Below are 25,939 nucleotides of genomic sequence, written 5' to 3' on the forward strand. Positions count from 1 at the left end.
CGTGTACTACGTGTCCTCAAGGTAATTTGCAGATTTAATATTCTTCTTATATATGGGCTGGCCGCATCATTTGCATAGTTCATGATTTATGTTTTCTTGGTAACTGAACTTTCGTCAACCCTATAAACAACTGCCTCATGGGTTACCTGCTAAGAATGCAATTGTTGTTGTATTGCCCTAGCTGCAAATAATCTATCATATTGTTGGCCCTGCTTACACATTGCATTCTAGCAATTATCTTCGCTAGTTTTGCAATGCAACTGAAATCTTTTGCCCTTTGGCTGTGTGTTTTAGGGAACAGGGTGGAGTGCAGGTAAGTAGGTCGTAGTTTTGATCTTATGCGATTGATAAAGTTGGACAAACAATCTCTCTAGTTTTTTATCTTAAATTTTTCCACAAGGAACGTATATTGCAGTTTTAATTCATTTACGCAGCTGTTCTGGTCCATGTAGAGTAACTATTAATCTCAAAAGCTTATACTGGTTTTCGATTTGTCTTTCTTTTTTATTTTGATTAATTGGGAAGCAGCTGTGTAATTTCCTTAGTTAGAATTTTTTATCTTATAGGATTTACAGATCTTGGGCTTGGGGATATTGTTGACTTTTGTCCTCGTGGAGTTCTTGTCCCTCCTCTATGTACATTTCCCAAATCTAATATACTTGTACCGAAAAAAGGGAAAAAAAAGGGTTTCAACTTGTTGGAAAATGGCAAAAGGCCCCATAATACTGTTTGAATCTGGTAACAGTGTTGACCACATACAAAATGAGCACTTATAGCGGAAACTAAGGTTTTATACAGACAATTCCCTTCCTTCTTTGTCATTAAACTCCTTGTTGCATGTTAGGCCAAAATCACTTTAATTTGTTACCTTTAACATGCCTTCTTTTACCATATTGTTTTGAGATCTTCAGCACAAAATTTAATTTCCTAATTTTTGTTAGATTTTTTTTGCTCATTTCTTAATTAGTTTAATTGACTTTCGTAGTTTCTTTTATAATTGTTGGTTGCTCTATGCTCCTCAATAATGCTTTCTTTTCTAAGTTGTCTTATGCTTTTAACTGCCTAATATGCCAAGCAGGAAACCATGGCTTATTCACTATTTTTTTCATAAATGATTCCAACATTTGCAGCAGAGAAAACTACATTAATACAGTAAAACCTCTATAGATTCTAATACTTGATATTTTTAATAACCTTTATTATATAATAATTTTCCGTGGTCTCAACTTGGGCTGAAGGGCTAAATTAATAATTTCGGTAAATTAATAAGGCAATACTTTTCCTGAAAACCTTATACAACTTTGTGGTTCCATTCATATCATAAATTAATAATTTTCTGAAATTACAAATATAATTGTTATGATATTTTATTGAATAAAATATGACTCTATTGTTTTTTTTTTTGGTTGAAATTTAAATATAGTTGGATCTCGTCTAGTTTTGCTTTTGCTTCTAGAAGTCCTGGGATTGAATTCTGAAATTACAAGAATTTTAATTTTTTTGTTAATTTAATTTATATTTAGTGGATTAATTCATTTTTAATTGATTAGATTGGTAAAATACAATAAATTTTAGTTGATTAAAATATATGTTCATTGAATTGTAAATACACTGTATAAATTAATTGATATACACTGTATAAATTAATTGATATACACTGTATAAATTAATAAATTATTAATTTATCGATTAATTAATACCTCTTTAAATTAAATTAATAGGTTTTTTATGGTGCAGTCATTATTAATTTATAGAGGTTTTAGTGCATCGTTATATGACTAATTACTTTCCATACAAAACACCTTACTCTGCTTGTGAAAGCAATGTTAGGTTTTACCATTGAGAATATTTATTGTTTTCAATTTATTCTTTATAGTTATCCGGTATAATTGCCTCTATTTGATCTATTTATTTTAGTTAATTAGCATTAAAGGAAAGGCAGAATGTGGTTGTTACAATAAATTCTCAGTTTGTCTAGAGTGTCCTTTCTTTCTCTTTTGCAGCGGTAGCTCTGAGTACCTTGTTTTTGGCTGTTGTTGGAGTGACAATTTTCGTTCAACCAAGCCCAATTGTCCATCCTGTTGAAAGTTATCATTGATTCTTAAAATTTAAGATAGAATGGTATTGGTTAAGTGATCGTCATTCTATCTGCTGAACATTGTTAGCACGATCTGTTTCTTGGTATTCATTACTTGGGGCTTTTTTCTATATATTATTAACTGGTAACCTGATGTCTGCAGTATGTATATTAAGCCTGGTTTTTTCATACTAGTATGCGGCATGTTTCATTATGCTTGTTAATCTTCTTTCAATAGTGAAATACAATGATGTCATTCGAGCAGTTGTTTTTAGCAGCCTCGTAATGAGGTCTGGAGCGATTGTCTTCAAAGTGGAGGTACAATAAGCTAGAGAAATTTCATGAGCTCTATGTGAAGCTACTAGAATCTTTTGTTTAGAATATAATGATACTAATTAGTTGGCCATTTTTCCCATATATTTTGTTTATTTCTTTCTCTTCTTCTTCTTCTTCTTTTTTCATAATAGATAATAATATGTGCTGAGGCATGTGAAATTATTTTAAATACATTGACCTCAAGTTAATGGAATTTTGAGCAGGTTGCGGAACTACTTGGCTTCAGCTTGTGCATTAAGTCATGCTTGGAATATTTAGAAGCAGTTCCATGGGTTGGGGAAGAGGAAGAAGAAAAGGTTGTCTCATCAGTCCTACGACTCCAAGGTGAGGGTGTTGGGGTCAGCCCGGTACTGAAACGAATCTCTTCTGATGTCTCAAATCCACCTAGTGATACACTATCCCACATAATGGAACTGGTTCTGAAAAGCAATGAGGAGAGAGGGCGACGGGAAATGAAATCTGTGGTACTGAAACTCCTAAGGGAAAATAACAGTGTACCAAACAATGCAGGTTCAGCTGACATCTGCAGTGAAACTATCTATACATCATGCAGAAGCTGCTTGAATTCGCTGGTGGCTCTATTTAGGCAAGCTAATGAACCAGAGTTTGCTGATAAATCCGTACACAATAAGGAGCCTGTGGTGAAGCAAATAGTTCTAGAGGCTGATAACCTCTCATGGTTGCTTGAGATTTTAGCGATCAGGCAAGCAGCAGATGAATTTGCTCTAATGTGGGCTAGTCAGCAAGAGTTGGCTGCCCTACATTCAAAAATTCCTGTAGTGACTCGTTACCGTATTAGCTGCATTACAGCGAGGCTATTTGTTGGAATTGGAAGAGGGGAGCTGCTACCGTCAAAGGATACTCGTCAGATGTTGTTACAAACCTGGTTACAGCCATTGATTGATGACTACAGCTGGTTGCAACACGGGTGTAGATCATTTGATCGGAAGGTTGTGGAGGAAGGAATTGGCAGGACGATTCTCACCCTGCCTCTAGAGGAACAACAGAGTATTCTGCTTGCTTGGTTGGGAAGTTTTTTGAAGGCAGGTGACAATTGCCCGAATCTTCAGAGAGCCTTTGAAGTCTGGTGGCGGAGGACTTTCATCAGACCTTATGTTGATGCTCAAGGTAATTTAGTCCAGTCAGACAGCTCAATGACGTCAAAGGAGTAGACCAAAAGCAATGCCAATATGTGTGAGAGGGTGATGTTTGTATATAAATTAAATAGAAGATTTCATAGTTTGCAGAGAACTTCGACATCAAATACAAAGAAACTGGAAAGAAAATACTGGTTGGAGTAGTTCTCTTCTAGCAAGAGCTAACATGGAAATCCCACTGGACACAAGTGTCCGTGATTTGAGTAGACTGGCATCGTGTGGATTTTTCTGATAAATATGTATTATGATGTGTATGAAACTTTTTTCTGGATTGATGAATTTTGATTGATTGCTTGATGTAGAAATCCTTGAAAAGGTAATGTAATTCGAGTGGTTGCTTCATGTGGGTTATATTATTTGCTTTTGCTAGAGCTTATGCACACGGCAATCAATGTCAAAGTGCATCTCAGACTTGCGCTGCCCGTAATACTGGTCTTGTCTTAGTGGGTGCTTTGGTACAATCTACTTTACTGCCTTTCGCTTTTGAAATGCTATTGACTGGCGGAAGCCTAACCAAAATGATTGTTACCATTTTTAGTTCCCAGATACCTGGATTTGTTTAAATATCATCACGTTTAAAAGTGCCGATTTACTGTTATGAGGCAGTAGTTTTGAAAAATGGTCTTGCCGGAAGGTATATTTGATGCCTTGCAATAGGTAGTGCTAGCCTCTGCTAGCAGATATGCAGGTCGTGTCTTCTTTATGCATGATCTTTGACGTCTGTTTCAACACTTGGAAATGAAAATATCTCAACCTTTTAAAGAATGCATGCGACAGTATGCTTGCAAGTCATATTTTGAGAAGTTGTGCAATCATGATTCTGCTGGAGAGTTTTTACCCTTTAAAATGATTTAGAAGGCCAGCATCCCCCTAAAATTCAAGTCTTCTTGTGGCCCTTGGCTCAAGGAAAGTTAAATTCCGGAGAAGTGATTCAAAGAAAGTTTTCTAATTTTTTTCTTTCCCGTTCTTGGTGCCTTTTGTTCACTAGAGCAGACAACGGTTAGATCATGTAGTATTTGGCACAAGGAGATACGGGTGCAATATGCGTAAGAATTGTCCATGGAGCTTGTTTCCTGAAAGATACGGGATGCTTATTGCTTCTTCAACGCGTCTTCCTTCTATGCGTTCAGTAAAGTCTGGAGGACGCGAAATTGAAGCAAAATATCATAAATGTTTCTAATGTTTAGAGCTGCATATTGTAACATCTCTATTTGTACCATAAGTAAATTGTCTTTATTCCATACCATACGGCTAGTATGGATTTATGATATTTTGCATAGCTGTATGGTGTGGAATAAGTAAATTGTCTTCTATGCGTTCAGTATGCAAAATTTGGATTGGATTTATGATACAGCTATCCAAATTTGGATTCAAAGATCGGCAAAGCACTGAAGACAGCACACTCTGCATCGAGTTCCACTAGGTAACGTTTACATTTTGGATTGAAGTGAGAATCTTGAAGAGTAGGAATCCTGAGATTAGGAGTGTGAAATGAGAGTGAGGGTAAGTTGTTTACTTACACTAGAGTGAGAGTATGAAATTGTCTTGGATTGAGAGTAAATAGTTTTAAATTATAATTTTACCCTTATTTAAATAATTATGATTTTTAATTAAAAAATTAATAAAAATATATTTGAAAATTAAAATATTTATTTTATTATATTTATAAATTAATAATAATTATTAATATTCTTAATTATGTAAACCATAATTTTTTATTAATTTTAATTTAAATTATGTAAATAAAAAATATTAATAATAGCAACACAAATGAACCATTATCATTTGTAATATAATAAAAAATTAATATTTTCTTAAAATAAAATATTTATTATTATTAATTAAATAAATATAATAATATTATATTTTCAAATAAAGATGGAATATAGCAATAATATTAATTCTCTATGAGTATGATAATATTATTTTTAAGTAATTTTCACTTATAATCAATGTAAATTATTATTTTTAACTAAATATTATAATATTATATTTAAATATGTTTAATATTATTATTTTAATAAATTTAATTTATAAAATAACATACTAATATTATTTAAATAAATATAATATTATTTATTTTATTTTGTTAAATTTAATAAAATAAGTATGGTTATTATTTTTTTTTAATAAATGTAATAAATAAGTAAACACTAGAATGAGAGGAATTCACACTCCCCACTCCCACTCCCATTCCAGAAAATAAACACTACATAAATTATTCTGAAGATATTACCACAGGCGACTCGTGTTTTCTTTCACATGTTCCCTGTTTCCTTCCATTTTTCAGATTGAACTATCGTTTTGCACTTTTTCGTTTTTATATTTTTTGGGGGTCGTCATAAACTTCATAGCCAAGCAAATATACATACCTTCACTTCAACTCATTTTCCTCAAAACAAAACCGATCCCATGAAGCTGAACAGTTCTGTTGGATGGAAAATATATATATATATATATATAAAAGAAAAAAGAGGGGGGGGGGGGGGGGAGATTTAAGGATATAATGACAATTTAGGGTAGGGATTATCAAAAACGTTGTAAAATGGTGGATATGGACGATCAAATGTTGTACATTTTGAATTGGTTATTACATTTTCAGCATTCCAGTCTTTAGGGTACAGTTGTTTCTGACTTGGCGAAATCTACGAGGGTCCCCAGTCTTTAGTGTGTAGTGAGTAGATAGATGATTGAGTGCATGCAATTATATGAGCAGAGGACATCGAGTAGCAAAACTAATGGCTCTGGACCACCAATCGTTTTAACTTGAGACCAAGAATGAATGTGCCTGTGTGAATTGACAATGAACCTCTTCTGCCGGCCTATGTCTCGAGAGTGGGTCCTCTTAGCCCATCTCCATTTAATTTTGTCTCTCAGCCCGACTCTAACTTACTTGGGCCTTGATTCATGCCGACGATACAAGTACCGAACAACTATACGCATGAGTGAGAGAAATGACAAAACTTGTAACTTTTATGTTGAGCAGAGGTCAGATATTCAAAGAATCAACCTTTCATCAAAGTGAATTATTTATTTGTCCTCGTCCCAATATTGGATACAAAAGCAGCAGCTCATCTTGTAAAAACCGGCCCGCCCATTCACACATATCGCCTAGCGCAGCCACATGGGCTAGTGCAATGGTGAGACTAACCCACATGGTGTGGCTCTCAGCTCTCAACCCTTATCAATAGAAATAGGCTAGTCAATCAGTTTTTTTTTTTTTTTTTCCTTTTTTTGGCCTTTTCATATTCTTTTTTGCTATTTTGTTTGGTATGGTCTATTAATTTCGTCACTGGAGCACGGCCCCAAGCGCAAAATACTCCTCTATCAATTCATCATCAAGTCCCAATCCCAATTTCCCTAAGCGGGCCCCAGCTACAAGAGTCTGGTTGGTCGACAGTCCCTGGATTATATCCGACGGGTAGCTATCCATTTGTCAATCTCGTTGTGGGGGGTCCACCCACGTTGTTGTACTACTACTCCTCCTCTTTCGTGGAGGGTCCTCTTTCCTTAATTACAAATAAAAATCCCTTCTTCCCTTCCCTTCCCTCATATGAAAGTTTCGTCCGTTTATTCCCATTGAATTTCGTAATTTATGTGACCAAACAAGACAAAAAAACCATTCTGCATTAATCCCTAAACCAATTGATTTTTATTTCTCTGTGTGTAGTTGTATTATATCGAGTATAGACACAGCCTGCTGCTACTGGTAAGGATTGGAATTGGAGCCTCTATCAGCTCACCAAGGTGTTATGACCAGTGGCCCCCAAAAAATGGACCACCAACTGCCAGAAAGGAACATTTATATCACACAGTGATTGCAAGGCTAAACAACAAGAGGCTAGCGACCTAGCTCATTTAAGAATAGTGATCATTCAATTCGCTGGGCTTGTTTAATGTGAACTTTAGCTTTCTTTTTTTTTCCCCTTCTTTTCCATGTTAAATTAATTTTAACTTTACATATTGAAATGAAGTAGAGACCCCAATTTGTTTGTAGTTTTCAGCATTGCTATAGGTTCTTTGTTGATCAAACCCTACCAGATAAAATGCATAATAAATAAGTCTCTCTCTCTCTCTCTCTCTCTCTCTCTATAAGAGAGAGACATTAACTTGTGGATTTGTGTGTGTGCTGTTTTTTTTTTTTTTCAATTTTTTTTAAAAAATTGATATGATATAATTTTTTTGGTAGAGCATCACTCCACCATCAATTGAGAGTGACACCAGCGCTGGATGTCTTGATACTTACATGTATGAAAAAGAACCACTAAGCTTCAAGGATTTGCATTTTAGCAGCCAGCCGCGGATAGAGATTTAACTACTACAATAGATTCAGTTGTACAATAAACCATATTGCCCTCATGAAGAGTTACATACCTTGGATTGAAAAGGGACCTGATCGTTACAGCAGAGCAGCTAATTAGTAATAAAAACCAATAGTGGGGCAAAGTTGTTTTCTGGTAGTTAGTTAAAGTGTTTTTTTCTCACAAGGGAAAAGCATCATATACACATATATAAATATGTATATATAAGTAGGTAAAAAGTAGTTGTTGCTTTGCAAGTGTGTGTTTTTTTTTTTTTTTTTGGTTGGATTTTAAGGAACCTTCTTTGCGTTTGTTATCAGTTATCAAGTAACATATCAGAGCTTTGAGCGATATAAGACAGAAAATAGACAAGCTACATTGGGATATATTAAAGCGACAGTACCAGCAAAACCAGGCGATAATAGGTTTATTTGATTGCAAAGATTCGCGTTCTTTCCCTTCACTATTTTCTTTCAAGGAACTAAACAAAGTATGATTAAGTAATAACTTTATAAGTATCACCTACATTAGGTGATCAAAATGGCCGTTTATGAATGATCAATTACATAAGTTTTGTATTCTTATGATCCAACCTAGTTGATCTGACGGCGATAAACGTATGAAGAAGGGACCTTAATTTCCCTCTGGGCCCTATACATGTCTAGAAATATTATGTGCATCTCTTTCTCCATCATTACTTCTTTAATTAGCTTGGCAATTATTTCTAAATCTGTATTAAGAAGGTTAGATACTGTTGGATCAGAAGAAACAAAACAAATTTCATTCCTCCTAAGTTCTAACAAAAGCCTGACTCTCTCTGCAATTTAGAAAAATGTAATCAACTTCCCTCTTATTCATTCAATATAGCTCGAAAGCCTATAAATAGAGAAAAGGAAAAAACTAAATAAAAGTTAAATATTTAAGTACAATATTTGGGATTCATATTCCATATTTACATGAATAGAATGATCATGATTATTTTTAAATATGTGTGACATAATGGTCTTGATGCTTGCTATTTGTGCATATCATATAATTAGTCTTAGTTCTTGCAATTTACGCATCACATTATGGTTTTGATTTTTTTCTATTGTGTATGTCATGACGGTTTTGATTGTTGCCGCATGCCTGTCGCATAATAGCGTTGATTAGGCAATGTGTGCATATTAGAATGACTTTGATTGAGAATGATTTTTATATAATGACTGCTATCACCTCTTAAAGTTGATGAGGAATTTTATTTTTACTCACTCCAAGCTTATGTAGAAATGTAGTCTAAATTGCTGATTTTCTTCTCAATAAATATGGTGAATCCTATGATTTTTTTTAATAACCTTAAATTTAGTGTAAAGACAATCTAAAACTCAATTACAAGGAGGTTGAGAACACCTTTTTTTCTTTAGGAAAAAAAAAAAATCTTATACTCCACTCTAATCCACTACTCTCTACCATCATCAATGTGGTTGATCCAACAAAATCTTCTAGGCTTAAGTTAGATTGTCAAAAATTGTGGATAATTAAAAGCTAACTCATAAGTATCTTTCTATCTAAAAAGAACCTTACAAATGATAGATTTAATTATATGTAATAAAAAGTGTTAAAGAAGATCATCTCATATTAGTTCGGAATATTAATTAAGAGTGGAGCGCAACCTCGAAGTTACATAATTGCATTTCTAACTCATCAGTAACCAATCAAAGCCGACGTGGGATGTTTTCACGATATACTGGCTTATAGTTGTTGCATATAACACACCTTGATTCTTGTTTCTTATCATTAATATATGCTCCTGTGGGATGGGGCTGTACAATACTGTTGAAGAAACGCAAGTATCAATAGAATAACTTTACAGTCCCACAACTAATAAGAAATTAATAATTGATAGTCCACGTGATTTATAAGGATATATTACAAGCTACAAAGCATATGCACCCTGAATACTTAATTGTGACAAGCGTCCATCGGGTTTAAGCATCTACATTGCCTCTTTGTCATGCACTATATATTTTTGTTATTTAATTTCCAAGTTTCTACCATACAGCAATGCTGATCCTAATGCCGTTGTAGGATGATCAGCTCCGCAAACTCTAAAGGCTAGTTTTTCTCGAAAATATATAATATTTTAATTACACAACCTGACCATAGCGCTAAGATTTAAAACTAGTGATAAGAGACAGCCTACAAGTTCATAAATCATACCTATGAAAATGACAGATTAACACGCATTACAATCAAGTTCACCATGTCTCAATATTTGCTCCGTCTGATTTCACATCAAGTGTCAATCGTGGACTTATAGGTCTCAACACTCAATCATGCCTACTCAAGAAGGTATTTAATAATATATATATAGAGGATGGAATAAATTGCTCATCTCTGATGATTGTGTCATTGTTGTAAAATATAGGCCTATATTATATGTAAAGAAGCAAATTTCACTAACTCTTTCCCTCTCCCCTCCCTAAATAACTCTTCAATATTGTGCCTGTGTTTGAATCCCAAAAGTAGGATTTCATGTTATTCTTGAAATTATAAGAAGGTACAGAACCTTAGCACACATTAATTAATTAATTAATAAAGCGCGCAAGTGATTAGAAACATTCTTCTATACAATTACAATATTATTAATAGACCCAAAAAAGCTGCGTACGAAACTAGCTAGCTTTATACATATGCTAATTAATTTTTATTATGTATATATATATATCTTCAAGGTAGATAGAATGGAGAATCGAAGAGTAGAGTAAAAAGGGTATAACTGAGGACATGCATGAAAAATGCGGCGTAAATATTTAAACGGTAAAATAACCAGAGCTAGCTAGAAAAAAAAAAAAAAATCAACAGTCCCCAAAATCTCTAACTGAGAAAGAAGAGGTGTGGTCAGGCATGTTTCCAGCATGGTGTAACCCTAGAGTGAGCGACACGTCACCGGCCGTGGTCCCAAAACTTATAAGAGTAGAACCTGCAGCTATGTGATCAGCAGCAGCAATACCAGCGGTGGTCCCATAATTATGATCAGTTGCCATCACACTGCCACGTCGACAAGTGTCATCAACGATGTGAGTCACCGGAAAAGATGGCGAAATGGGAGGCGCCACCTCATGGTCAGTGCTGTTGTTGGGGGTAATAATATTGGTGGAGGAAGCACCAGACTGTTTCGCATGGGTTTCCGAGAAGCATTGTCTATTGATTGCAATAAGCGAAGGGCTGCTTTCTGGCTCATTGATTTCGGATCTTTTGCCTGTCGGTGTAATTGTTGTAGATGATGCGGCAGCTGCTGCTGTTGTTGTTGTTGAAGGCGTTGGAGTTTGTGCAATCCCATTGTTGTTGTTGCCATTGCTTTGGTTTATTTCTCTCTCTTGCGATTCTTCTGCTTCTTTAGCCTCCTGTTGATACATCTCCTCAACCATGGGTTTCCACAATCGAACCCTTGCATTTATGAACCAATTTGAAACCTGGAGAAAGCACCATTATTAAATTAAACATTAAAAAGTTGCTCTTAATTTACTCATTCCAGAGATAATTGACCCTAAAATCTAAACATGCAAATTGAGACTGCAATACATGGTTCAAAAGGGCAAATCACGACAATAATTAGTATTATGTTTGCTAAGAGCTATACATATTATCAACTAACAACGTGCACTCATGATTTCACTGAAAGTAAGACTATTGTACTTTTATGTCAAGTTAAGTAAGATTATTGTACTTTTATGTCAATTTTTTTTTTTAAAAAAAAAAATTGAGTCAGAGGAAAAAACTAATAATGGCTGTCAATCCAATTTACAAAACGACTGACGACAACATGATTTATCAAAACCTACGTTGTTTTTTTTTAAAAAAAAAAAGAAAACACATGATAATTGCTTTTTGATTAGCAAGGTTTATCATAAGGAACGACTTTCACGTTGATTGTCCAAATTGTATATGAACAGACCAATCGTTGTAGACTACGTAATGCATGCTAGATTTCAAGATAACAAACACCCCCCCAAAAAAAAGCCACAGTAAAAGCAACGCACGTACTAAGGTAAAAAGAAACATAAAGTCATATGTATTCTGTCGGGCAAAATCTAACTAGAAGTTTCAATTATATGTTTTATATACCCACCCAACCAATAAATACGATCCACTGCCTTTATGATTCTTATCGTGTGGTTGGACCGTGTCCTACAGTCATTTGAAATTAGAGAGAAAGTGAAGCAGAGATCGGAGAGAGAAAGCGAGTCAGAGCTGCAAACTCTCATGTCTCATACTTGCAGCCTCTGCTCTTAAATTATCATAAGACAGAGTTTGCTTCACTTCATTAGTAAGTATATTAATTTTTTGTCTCTCTATAGTAAATCTTCAGAATCTATGTCCTAGTGTGGTAAACGAATCCTAAGGAAATATAAATATAAATATATAAAAGAGAAAAAAGAAAGAGAAATAGGAAAATACTAATGGGCGGAGAATGAAACCAAAACCATGCAAGTGTATCTGAACTTACTGACGGTCTGTTATTCCAAAAGTTTTTTTTTTTTTTTCTCTCTTTTCCCTTTGTTAAAATGAAATTTGTTTTATAAAATGCAGTGTACCAGGACCCCAAAAAGATGAAAAATCTCTCTCTTCATCTGTGATCTTTTTTACTGTATTAGTTACTGCTTTGTAGGGAGCAGTAAAAGAGAAAAGAGAGAGGAAAATAATTAACAAACCTGATTTCTTGATAGACCAGTCTGGCGAGCCAACAAATGCTTATCAGCATCGCTTGGGTACCTGAAAAACAACAAAATGACATCAGAGTCTATACCCGAAACCATGTAAAGAATCACTCATCTTTATTATGTATGGGATTTGAAGCTTTCTTCTTTGTTCTTGCCCTGCATGGGCGTGAGAATCTAAGAGAAGAAAAATCAGCCCAGCAGCAGCTGCAATTTGCAGAAGTAAATACGACAACTGTTCACAGTACTGATCATTATTTACATACGCCACTCTTTTTTCTTTATTATAAATAAAGCAATGATTTTTTTCTTTTTGAAAAAAAAAAGAAGAGGAGAGAGAGAGGGAAAGAGAGAGGCCTGTTTGTCAGTCAAATTATAATATCATAACAAAGTTGTTTATTTATTTAACTAATTTTTGTGGCTATAATGTTTTAGAAGAGAAAAAGCAGTAGGCAAATGATGCCCTTTTTACAGCTTTTCACTGAGGAGACAACATCCAAGGACACTGCATCACTGTTTCTCTTATGCATAAAGTAGAAAGGTGGAACAAAGAAGAAAACTTGAATTTGGTGTAATAAAAACGTATCGTTACAATATGTATAATTTAATAATTATTATTTTGATTCTTCAACATGTTTAGAAACTTGGACATTGAGGATAGTAAAGAAGATAAAGGTACGTACGGGTGAAGAAAATGCTCAAAAAGCCAGGATCTCAAAATGTTGACAGATCTTTCAGGCAAGCCTCTTTGCGGTCTCCAAGCTTCTTGTTCCATCATACCCATTTGGTGAAAGGCTCTTTGTTGCCTTAGGCTTTGCTCAAGCAATTTAAGCCTAGGGGTCTCTCCTTTAGTTATGCCTGATGTCCCTGCAACATCTTTTTCTCCGAGTAGCTCACAACTTTGCTTCAATTGTGTCGCTATTGCATCTTTTAGACAACGAAAATGCCGAGACATTGCCTTCTGGGCCAGGGCTGTGTATGGAACTGCTGCCCCAAAGCCCATCACTAGATCGAATGAGGTCACTACCATTTGCATTTGTTCACAATAATGGTTGTATCTTCGATCCACCTGCAACCATAAAATCACATTCACCGACATTATACATCAAACATATATCAAAGTTCTCTAACAAGTTTATGATATTTTTGTTATTATAATCAGGTTCCCAGTTTAACAATCCCTAATCCCCTATTATATGTTAATGAATTACTATTAGAAAGAAGTTTTTTTTTTTTTTATTTCTCCCCTTTTTTTCGACAGCTTTTACCGACCAAATAAAATAAGTAATCAATGACAGATAGTGTAATTAAAAAGGAAAAAACTCAGACGGCATAGGACTTGTGACATGATTTGATATTCATGAAACATTGTAAAAGAGATGATGATAAGAGAAAGACAAGTTCCTCTTTCAGAATTCATGGTAAGTTCCAAAATAATTTGACAAGACTTTTGTTGCTCTTTAAAGGAAAATTTAAGTGCAAGAATAAATGCATGAATCATAATGTGGTACAGTGAAATGATTGTTAATGAGAGGCAAGAATACCCAATATAGCCAATTGACAGACTTGTTAGAATAAACTAACTAGACTAAAGAAAGAAAATGAGAAAAAAAAGGGGCCGAAATGGCAAGCCAAGTCAAGAAAAGATATAATATCAAAGACTTTCATAGTCTCTCTGGAAGATTACTAAGACAGGTAAGGAAGGATAGAATGGATCTCTGTGATAGGGTAGGGGTTCGTAAGCATCCTACGTAATATGGTGGCTTAAGGGTCATCTTCCCAACCAGAAGGAACGTCGCATCTCACAGGACAGATTTGAAATGCTCATAATACTAGTAGTCTTCCATGTTGTTACCAAACAAACATACAAAATAATTCTTGGACCCTTTTCCCTTTGGCACCCTCTACTCTACGCCTCTACCACCACCATCCAATAAGTGAAACAGTGCTTAAGTATTTCTTTCTTAAAAAATTCATATATATTTGCGTATTCAAACTCTACCAACCGGATCCTATAGAATAGTTAGTTTTGGATTGCACCAGCCGGCTGTTCTTTTTCTGGGTTCTTAAAATAATAATCACTAAAATTATTTGGAATTTTCTATTTGGTACTGTGGGTTTTGAGAAAAAAATATATAATGTAGTGTATATGTTTATAATAAATATAAATAAATAAATAAAGATTGGGTCTTGATGATGACTGTTGTTGAGTGTTGAGAGAGGGAAACTAGGAGAGGGAGAGGGAGAGGAAGAGAGAGAAAGAGATTACATGCCTCATCAAGCATGGATAATAGTTTGACCTTCCTTCGTTGATGCTCAATTCTATCGGCGGCTGATAAAGGAGCGAGATCTTTTGTTGACGAAGAAGAACCGCCGCAGCCGGCACCGCCTCCGCCGCCGCCACTACTAGAACTAGGGTTTGTGTTGTTCTTACCGAATTTGCTCTTCTTGAACTGACCCCTTCCAACACTACAAAATTCTTCTAACAATTCTTGGGCGGCTTTAGCATACTTCGAATTTCTTAAAACGTTCACAACTCCTAAAGAAGACCCATACCCAACACGAACTTGATGGTTTTGACCTGCTCCGGTTTGCAAGTGCAGTGGCTGTTGATGAATACCCAAATTCTTGAACTGATTAAACTGATGATGATGAATAGTACCAGAAGAAGAAGCACCTACTTGAGTGTTATAATACAATAACCCACCATCTCCCATCCTTAACTCTTCTGCTTTTGCTGCCTCCAAGTGTTGTAAAGATGATGATAATGAAAGTGAAAGGCCTTGACCCTCCACAACTCCAGCAATTTCATTTGGGTTATTGTTGCCTGCCGCTCCTTCATGATGGGCGCCGCTATCAGGAACAGGAAGCCATGACAGTTGTGGTTGAGAGATCACACTAGTATTATTATTAGTGCCAAAAGCAGCAGCAGCAGCTGCTCCTGACACACTAAACCCTTGAAGAGAAGTAGCAGCGGACGGGGCTGGCAACAACATGTGAAGTGTAGAGGAAGAAGTTGAATGAGGTGCTGAGGCTGGGGATGGTGACCTTGGCTGTGGATTCATCAAAAAGAGCTGCATGGCTGCTGCTGAGTCTGCATTAACGCCTGATATCTGATGATGATGGTGGTGGTGGTGGTGGTGATGTTGTTGAGCTAAACTGTCACGGTCGTTATGATCCTTTGTATCACCTAATGAACCCAAACCCCCAATAGCCAGCATACCTTGTCTGTTACCCCCGTACCAGTCAGCTGCCGGCGTTGGCCGTGGAGTTCGGTAACTCGACTGTAACTGTATCGGTTGGTCTAACAATTGATCAGTGGAGGCAGCTCCTCCTCCTCCACCGGGAGGAAAATTGAACATTTCTGATAACATGCCGGCTGTGTCGTAGACAGGCAGCTCAGTGGATTGATCTTCCTCTTCAATACCAACCAATGGTGGAGGTGGTTGCTCGTACCCGCCTTGAACTCTTAGTTTGTCTCTCCGGATCTGCTGTGCTGTATGTTGCTGCCGTTCTTGATGGTGTGTCACGGCTGATCTCTCGAAGCCATTCGAGAAGCTAAAGATGCCTGCTTGGTGGTGGTAATCTTGGGACATAGAATTCGTACAATTTGACTTGTCTGATTGAATTGAAGGAATTGGATTGTTATTATGAGAATCTCCAATTCGTACAACTGCTGGCGTTGGCGGCGTTGCTATTCCCATATCAATATTATCTTCTTCTTCATCATCTCCTTCTTTTTATTTATTTGCTCGCCCTCCTCCCTTGCTTGCTTTTTAAATTCCCTTTTAGATCGATTAACGACAACCAAAACAAGCAACAGACATCTCGTTATTGATTATTAATTATAGACAGAAAACAAGTAACAATTGCAAAATCAAGGAAATTAAGAGAGAAGGAGGAAGAAGAAGAACAACAACAAGAAGAAAAGAGTATCAGTAAATGGTTTAATTTCTTCTTTTTCTTCTTATACTTTTTTAAATATTAAAAAAAATCAATACCCTTTATCGTTTTCAGCTTTGTTCATCATATGTTGATGAGTGTGTGTGTGTGTGTACAAATATATATATATATATGCATACCTATCTCTTAGAGTTGTCGTTGCAGAGTATTAAAAAGGGATGTCGCTATATAAAGCTCTCAGATATCATTTTCTCTTCTGAGGTACTGAAAGCTTCTTGAATTCTTCTCTTTTGTGTGCTCAGTCTGTCGTCTCTTTCTTTCTCTTTCTCTCCTTTTCTTTCTCTTTGCTTTCTTTGCAGCAGTGAGTAGTGTTGTTCTTCGTTTGCAATCGCTCTTGTGGAAAAACAGATAGAACAATATATATTATTTATCTACATCTATATGTATGTTTGTATATTATGAGAAAAATGGAGGCCTGAGAGAAGACTACTACTGATATCTCTCTCAAGAAAGAGAAACACAGACCCAGAGAGAGAAGAGGTCGCTATTCTTTCTCCTTCACCTCTTTTTACTCACCATTATTTTATATTTATTCAATTTGACAACTTAAACAATAAATCAATAATTATTTCTATTTATTTTTTTTTTTCAAAAAACAGGCAAATATAATAGCAAGAAAAAGAAACATAAAAAACAAAATAAATAAATGAAGACTTAAGTTGTAATTTCCCCTAATTATTAATATTGTTGGCAGATGACTGGAATACCCTCGTCCATTACAACATGTTCTGAGGGTATATCAGTCCTTTCAGATCACAACCCAAAAAATAATTTAAACTGACATTTTCAACAAAATTATCTTCCAAGGTCTGTGGCTTAAAAACAATCAATATCTATCCTTTGTGTTTTAGGTTTAATTTAAATTTTTCCCTCTATAAAATCACCAAAATGCCATTGGAAGTGTCGGCCTTTTATTGTCATTTTATACGTATTCTTTGGAAACCAACGCAAACAACGGAATAAAATAAAGATAAGGTCGGTACAAAGTCATCTCAATGATCCAAACTACCACCATCCTTGGGTATGTGCAAATGCCCATAATGCCCTAGCTAATCATTATTCATGATTCCACAACAATATTAGTTGGTAAGGGCAGTCCCGTCATTCCAACCATTTCTTAAACTCTTTATGCATTAATTACACAACCAAAACTAGATACATATTACATGGGCATAATAACCGAGAGAGAGTTGTTCATTGGGAAAAGCCTGCACGTGCGACGGATGGCGGCACGTGCATAAAATTTGGCTCCAAACAAGCAAAGTTAGGTTCGTTGTGGGTGGTGTATGGTCTGAAAAGCACTTTTAACTGCTTACCGGTTTGGCAATATCAAGATGGGCATGTTTGATTAGTCTTTTGATGTATTCTTCATTTTAACATATAAAATGTTGTAGGTTTTTCCCCCTTTTTTTTACTTTTTCTTGATTAAAAAAACTCTTACATGTTCAAAAAAGTCGAAATGTATCTAAGAATAAATGAAAACGCTGAATTGAAGTAAAAACAAACATGTGATCACTTAAAAAATCGCATAACCACCATATGAATTCATAAATAAATTAATAACCCAACCTGAAACTATGACGACTAGTAGTACGTGATTACTAATAAAAGTACATGCTAAAATATTGGAGACATAGAAAATGGGTAAATACTCGTTTAGTCTCTGTATTTTGAGTTAAGTACTCATTTCATCCTTTTATTTAAAAAATATCTCAAGATACCCTCCTATTGTTAAATATGTTGTACTCCTAACCTAATTTTTTCTTTCATTTTACAATAATACCCTTGCAACAATATTTTTGGGATATTAATTAAAAATGATAATTTATCAAATTAGTTAATTTGCTAATAAATAATTATTGGTTAATTTGCTAGTTTATTTTTATAGATAAATTAACTAATGTCTATAATATTTTTGTAAGGAGTATTACCGTAAAAAAAAAGACAAAGTAAGGATAAGAATGTAATATAATTAATTGTAGGGATATTTTAATTTTTTTTAATATAGAAAGTAAATGGCCACTTAACTTACATACATGAACTAAATAAACATTTAGGCTAAGGAAAAATCTCAAACGTGAAAATCTCTCAGATATATTTTAAGCCATCATTTTGTGATTTGTAGGTTATCAAGTCTGGATCAGTGAAGGATTTTTGATCCTTCAGTGCACTTTCCCAATTATGAGATTTGTTTATTGTTGGTTTTAATTGATGGGCTTTATGGTTTTAATTAATTAATGTTATGATTGCATATGTATTATCACCTCGTATGTTTGGGTTGATCAATTATGCTTACAATAATAATATGCTAGTTCATAATATATTTTTATAAATGTCAAGTGAAATTATTACACTATTTATTTGATTGACAACGCATCATTTTGATAAAATATGGATATATACATTTATATATGAGTAATCACTTTCTACATAGTATCTAATTAAAGCCGTTTGTCAGATATATATATATGCCTATATGTTAAAATTTATATGTGCAAAAAGAGATGAAATCACGAGACTTGCTAATTAACCACAAAAATTTGAGTATAATTTTATATGGTCCATATTATTTTGATCTTGCTAATAAAACTTGTAAAAGCACATGCTAAATAATGTACTTTTAATTTGAGATATTGATTTATATACATGGACAATAGTTTCCCTTTATTTTCCCCGCTCTAATAAGTTAAAAACCTAAGTGATAAAATGTGTGCTTCCGTATTGGTGATAGTTAAAGCGACATCGTATATATCTATCTTTTGAAAGGAAAAATAATAATCATCATCGTAAAGGGTTAGCGAGCTGCGAGCATGCGGTTTACACATGTGGAACGCTTTTTCATTGATGTTGCCACCTAAAATGTGCATTAATTGGGCTGTGATTCTTTGTAACAATGGTCATCCTCAGGTCAGGGCTCACGGATAGCTTCCATTTCTTGGTTGCTGCCCAAGGATCACCAACATTTCTTTGTTCCAGAAAGCTAGGAGTTCGTTTCTCAATGCAAAAGTAATAATTAATAGATAAATTAACTTCGATCAAGAGTTTAAGCTTCGGAAATGGTCTTGTCAGCTCAGCGCGTGAATATATGCACTCTAATTGCAAGGATAGGAATCAGTGGAGGGATTGCCCGTTCGAGAAAATAAGGAATTTTAGAAAAACATTAGGGGTATTATGCTGGTTTTAACAATAAATAAAGAAATAATGTTATGTCATGTATTTATTTATTTTTAAAAACTAACATATAAGAAATAATTATATTGAATTTAGTTGCACATGTCACACGTACAGTAATTAATTGTATTGCTTATGATTTACCATAGACTTTTCCACAGGAAAGGTGCAATTATTGGTTACTTTTATTGTCTTTCAATAATTGGAGTTTAAAAATGATTTTATCGGAAAAAATCCAGGATAGGAGGTGGCACAATTGTATTAATTAAAACAATGCTGCCACTAGGGAATTGCTTTTGTATCTTTAATTAGTTAATGGTGTCAACATCATATATGTCACTGCGTCAGTATCGTTTTGGATGGCTTGGTTATAATTAGCAAAGCATTTTCCCCAAGTAGTATTGAGAGGTCTACCTTACACCTTTCTCACTTTCGCTCTCTATGATAAAAGGTACTTCACCATTGTGATGAATAAATGCAAAGAAGAGCAGTTTTATTAGCTTTTTTTTTTTCCTTTTATTTAAGTACTTGGATTTGGGAGTATACGATTGATTACATGTAATTTGAAAAAATAAAATAAAAAAGATAGTATTTTACCTTCCCAAAATGCTATGAGATGAAAGGGTAGCTCATTAGAACAAGTTCTAGTCCTATATTTAGAATCATTTATCTTCCCATGAATGAGGGTAAAATAGATATATTCTTATATTATTAGTTCGGGTTAATATATCTTAATATGAAAATAAAATTTTAGACTGTGCCCGTTCTAGCATATTAGGATTCAATATATATATATATATATATAAGAAAATGCAATATTTTGCTCAGATAATAAGATTCTCATTATCTTATTATATATTGAAGTTGTTATTTGAGTCTCTTCATATGTTGTGAGATCATAGCTTCTCTTGCTTTTTAAGAGTTGGACTTCAACCATCATATATCAAAATAAGGTTTGAATTTATGATGAACCTATCAATCCATTTCGATTTTAAGGTAATTTGTAATATATATTTTTTTTTCAAAAAATTGAAGGTAAGATATTTAAACTCGATCATCTTTATCGAATTTAAATGAGCCAAATATAATATGTACAGAAAAGTGGAATCCAATATTTTCAAGTAACTACGTAGACCTTTTGAGTAATTTTTGAAAACATAAGGACTAAATAAGTAATTGCATAAATTATAGGAATTAAAGTAGTATTAACTTTTTAAAAAAATAAGGATAATTAAATTTATTTCAAATTCAAATGTAAATAATTTAAAATAATAATCCTATATCAATTCTCGACGTACGTGTGCCAATAGAGGTCAAGCAATGGGAGCAAGATAAAATATAAATGTTTGTTGACTTGAAAAATAAACTATGTTACACGCTAATTAGTCTCGATAAGGTTAGCATTATTAAATCTTCATCCCTAATTCAACATTATGTTGTATAAGAAAAAAGACTTGTCATAAATAGTTAATTACACACCCAATTTCGGATAAATTAAATTTCACGGGTCACTGAATTTGCTTTCTTTAATCGCAAGAAATATCCAAAAGATGACTCGTTATATTTTTCTGTTGTCACAACAACATACACATGTATTAAGCCTCATTTCATTTCATTTCATTTGCTTCTCGCTATTCGTACTCAATCGGAGAAAACTTTTAATTCCAATTTCCAACCGCAAACAGGATTGATAGTTACAAGCCAACTTTCTAGTTCCTCCATCTCATCCGTCGTCTTTTGGTGATCCATCTCACGTGAATCCCACCCGCCTCACCCTCACACGCGTCGCCCTGTATCTCGTCCCATCCGCCAGTCACGTGCCAAAGTTGGCCCTTTCGCACGTGTGTCCCCCCCCCCCCCCCCCCCAACCCCCTCCTTTTTAAATTGATTGTGTCGGGCCGGTGCGTGTGTCTCTCATTGTTACCTCTAAGCACAAGTACCGCCACCTCAGTTTTCTTTTCTTTTTTCTATTTATTTATTTATTTATTTTTTGGTTCCATCCATACCGTACGGGGTGGGCTTTTGGTTAGTTTCTATACGAACCAAATCGAATCGAATTGTAGTATGTGCTAATTTTATTCGGTTCGGTTCCGATAATAAAAATAAAATAATGATTCATAAATTTCTGAATTAATTGATTTTACCGAACCAAACTGAAAAATCAAACAATTTGGAGAGAAATTAAAAATAGATTTTATCTTACTTAATACAAGTGATTATTGATGCGATAATATACATTTAATTTAATTCATTTAATTGTTACTGCTTAGCTCACTTTAAGAGATAATGTAGGTGTTGTCGATATGGATGTGTGTTAATAATTTGGTGTGGGGTTCTAATATTGTTAGAAGATATTTGAATAATCAATAAGTGATCAATGGTGAACGTCGATGGTAAATTGACAATAAAACTTTGAAGTTTCTTTTATATGTAATTTTGTGTTGTTTCTTCCTTATTTTATTTATTATTGTTGTGGATGTGTAATTTTAATGGATACCGAGGATAAGTAAGTTGTTTTGTGTTGAATTTTACTATGTTATTTGTGGATTTATAAATTATAGATTGTTGCTATAGTATTACCATATGAGTAATGATACAGCTACAAAACTGACGTGACATGATAAGATTGGTTGAATTAAATATCACTTGGCCCACATGATTTGTTTTTATTAATTTATATTTTCATTCAACCAATGAATTAATGACACGTTAATTTGTACAAAATAAGTTTGTACAAGAATTTGTAACTGTATCATTACTCTATTACTATTATGTTTTTTTTTATTAAATATATATGGTAAAATTATTCAAATCAAATTAAACCAAACCAAACTAAATCATAGAACCGAACCGAACTAAAATAAATTAATTTGGTTCAATTTGATTCGGTTGGGTTCGGTTCTGATCTAGTGTTTGATTTATATTTGGTTCATCAAATTGTGAATCACGCTCACACATATATAATCGTTTTCAGGAGCAATTTCAACGGATTAAATTTTTTTTTCAATACATTTTAAAAAGGGTGAATATTTGTTTAATTCTTGTATTTAAAAAGAAATCTCAAAATACTTCTATTATTAAATACGTTACACTCTTACTCTTAATTTTTTTTTAACTTTTATAATAATACCCTTGTAACAATATTTCTGACATTAATTGTTAATTAATGTTTCATCTATAAAAAAAAAAAGTTAATTAATAAATTAACCAATAAGTACTTATTAGTTATTAGCTCAATAAGAAATAAATATCAGTATGAAACAACTGGTATTTTCATAGTTTTGTAACAATCTTGCTAATTATTATTTATAAATAAATTAATACCAAATAATTTAAAGCAATGTTGAATATCTTTGCAACAATCTTGTTAATAATTTTTTTTTGTAAAAAAATAATCGACCAAATTAATCCTCAAGTAAAATGATAACTATTATTTTTATTGTTTAATTTTAAGGCTAATATGATAAATTTACATTTTTTCCTTTCATTAATATCTCTAAAAATATTCTTCAAAGAAAAAATAAGGGTAGGATTGTAATATAATAACCATCAAAGGTGTTTTGATGTCATTTTTTAAATATAAGAATTGAACGACCATTTAACTTAAAAATTAAAAATTAAAAAAATATTTATTTTTTAAAAAAAGTTCTGACATCCACGATAAAAAAAAAAAAAATGACCACATACATACATTTAAAAAAAGAGAGAGGGAGAGAAAGAAGAAACCTTTGCACTAATTTAAGTATCAGTGTACTAGATCGTCAACTTTTTGAGAACTAGTAAGTTTTTCATGTTATGTGTAATGTATACTGTTAATGTTGTCAGATAACTTTGGACTAAAACGTCAACTTTTTGAGAACTAGAAGTTTTTTCATGCTATCTGTAATGTGTAACAGTTAATGTACGTACTTAGGTAACTTTGTAAGAATTGTACAGAATTTGTGCGTTTGAGACAAAACGATGATTCGCAATCTTGACAAAGGGCAGACTTTTAAGATCCCCAGGAAAATAATGCATGTGTGCAGAGCAATGCATTATTAATTATATCCTATGCTTTTAATTCCGCGGGGGCTTTAAATGAGAGGGAATCATTTCCCAGTAAATAGAGTTGGGACTCCACTTTAATGAACGTAATGAAGCACGCGGTCAAAATTTTTATAAGGAAATCTGCCATATATGATTTAGGGTGTGTTTGAAATTGAGTTGTTGTATCTTTTAAATAACAGCTGCTGTGAAAAAAAAAAATTGTAACTATGAAATAAAAGTTAATAATATGTAATACATATAAATTTTAAATAATAATTTTGATAAAATTATTAAAGATATAATAGATTATCCATTATACAAATGAAAAATTATATCAATATAGTTTTTAAACTACAGCAGCTAGTATTTACCAAACACTTTACTGTTGTAGTTTTTAGGTTACAACTGTCCAATCTCAATCACAAACACACCCTTACTCACATGAAAGAAATAAGAATAACATAGAAAAATAATTTCACCTGATATAATAATATTTGGGAAATGAAGAAAAGAAAAAGGAAATAATAACATGATAACTTCATGCACGCTTGCTGTCTAAAAGAATTTTAATAAAAATTCTTTCTTCTTCTTTTTTTCTTGTTCTTTTTTATGTAACTTACAGCCGCTCAAACCAAAATCTGAATATTAGGAAGGTTGTTCCTCACCATCAAAACTAGATCTTGGCATTGTGTATAAAAAGTTTTCAATTGTAAGTATGCAACTTTTATTATTTATATTTTTTATATATTATTTTTAAAGCAAGGATAGTAAATCCCAAATAAGATTTTGAGCAACTAACTCCCCAATTGAGTGGCCAATAAAATAAAGTTTCTTAAAATTACTCAATTATCATCATTCAATTTTTTTTTTAATTGATAAAAAGTTTGTATCCTAACTAATGCAACACAAATATAGAACTCATTAATTGGATGATAAATATATCACATCATTTGCCACATATTATTATTAGAATTATTTATTTAGAAGTTAAATTATTATAATTTAAAGAATAATTTCATCTATGAACTTTCTGGTGGTCTCAATTTTTTATAATAAGCTAACAACAATTTTATTCTCTAAATTGCCGAATTAAGATTAATTAACAGTAAAAATTATGTGCTCATTTGAAGTAAAAATCTTAATTATCCAGTAAAAAGGACAATATTATAATTTTAGGTTTATGATAATTTTTAAAGATTTGAGTAATGCTACACTTTCCTATTAGTATCTCAGCCACTATTATCTCAACTGACTCATTCATCCATTGGATAGTCAAACAGACTCGTAAGTAAGTTTAATAGTAACGAAATTCACCACCAATGAATAAGTGCCACTTAATAATTGAGATGAAAAGTATTGGGATAATAATTGAGAAGTTTAGTATCATCGTAAAAAATTTATATTATAAAAGTATCTATAATGGTCAGGTTAGAGTAGTATCTTCAAATGAAAGGATTTTTGACCAAATTAAAAAATGTGTTATAAAATTTTCATCAAATAATTATGTGACAAAACCTTGACTAAAAAGCCATATAATTTCAAGTGTTTGTCAAATAATTTAAGCCACAACTCTTTATTAGTAATATCAAATAGACTCTTAGTCTAACAAATAAAAATTAAATCCTTTTAATTTTATCGTAAATTTTGCTGATAAATTATTAATGTGTTATAATGACTATCAATGAACGTACGGATAAGAACCATAAAATGCCACTCTCATCGATCCTAAATACTGCTATTGGTAAGGGAATACTCATAACTGACTAATAAGTCAAATAATCCATTGGTTAGATAGAAGAGGCTGAGCTCACAATTCTTGAGAGAGCATCAATGCAATGTTGAAGAAATAATGTGAAACACATCACATGGTACGGGAAAATGAGCAAAACTCTCTCTCTCTCTCTTGTTCGTTAAAATTAATCGAGACCTCCCTCAAAGTTTAAAACAATCCAGCGAGCATCAATACAAAGTTGAAGAAATACTGTGAAACACATCACATGCCACTGATTCTACTCTTTATGAGCACGATAAAAAAGGAAAAGGAAAATCGAAGGGACAAAAGAAAAGGAATATCTAGCTAGATGGTAAAGAAAGAAAGAACACATACGCAGGGCAATTTGTTGTACGAGGAAGCGTCAACGCCAATTTCCTAACTGTCTCTTTTTGCTCAATGGAGAAATGGAAAAGGAAATGCATGATGCGTAGCCA

At 33.3% G+C, this 25,939-nt stretch overlaps 2 protein-coding genes across 2 annotated transcripts; one reads left to right on the forward strand and one right to left on the reverse strand.

Annotated features, from left to right (window-relative positions):
• Nucleotides 1-6: 6 nt before the first annotated feature.
• Nucleotides 7-3,912, forward strand: LOC18037273 (BTB/POZ domain-containing protein At3g50780; the record flags this gene model as incomplete). Its single annotated transcript, XM_006425706.2, has 2 exons — nt 7-21; nt 2,617-3,912. Coding segments are annotated over 2 exons (984 nt in total), but the record flags the coding sequence as incomplete, so codon positions are not given.
• A 6,653-nt stretch (nt 3,913-10,565) lies between these two features.
• LOC18037198 (BEL1-like homeodomain protein 4) lies at nt 10,566-17,014 on the reverse strand. The gene is made up of 5 exons (XM_006425708.2): nt 16,654-17,014; nt 14,845-16,356; nt 13,255-13,640; nt 12,566-12,626; nt 10,566-11,326 (listed from the first exon to the last, which is right to left on the reverse strand). Exons 2-5 carry the CDS (start codon nt 16,273-16,275, stop codon nt 10,709-10,711), a joined length of 2,496 nt encoding a protein of 831 aa, XP_006425771.1. The 5' UTR covers nt 16,276-16,356; nt 16,654-17,014; the 3' UTR covers nt 10,566-10,708.
• Between the last annotated feature and the right edge of the window lie 8,925 nt (nt 17,015-25,939).

This window comes from Citrus clementina, unplaced genomic scaffold, assembly GCF_000493195.1.
Source record: "Citrus clementina cultivar Clemenules unplaced genomic scaffold, Citrus_clementina_v1.0 scaffold_7, whole genome shotgun sequence".
Taxonomy (NCBI): Eukaryota; Viridiplantae; Streptophyta; class Magnoliopsida; order Sapindales; family Rutaceae; genus Citrus; species Citrus x clementina.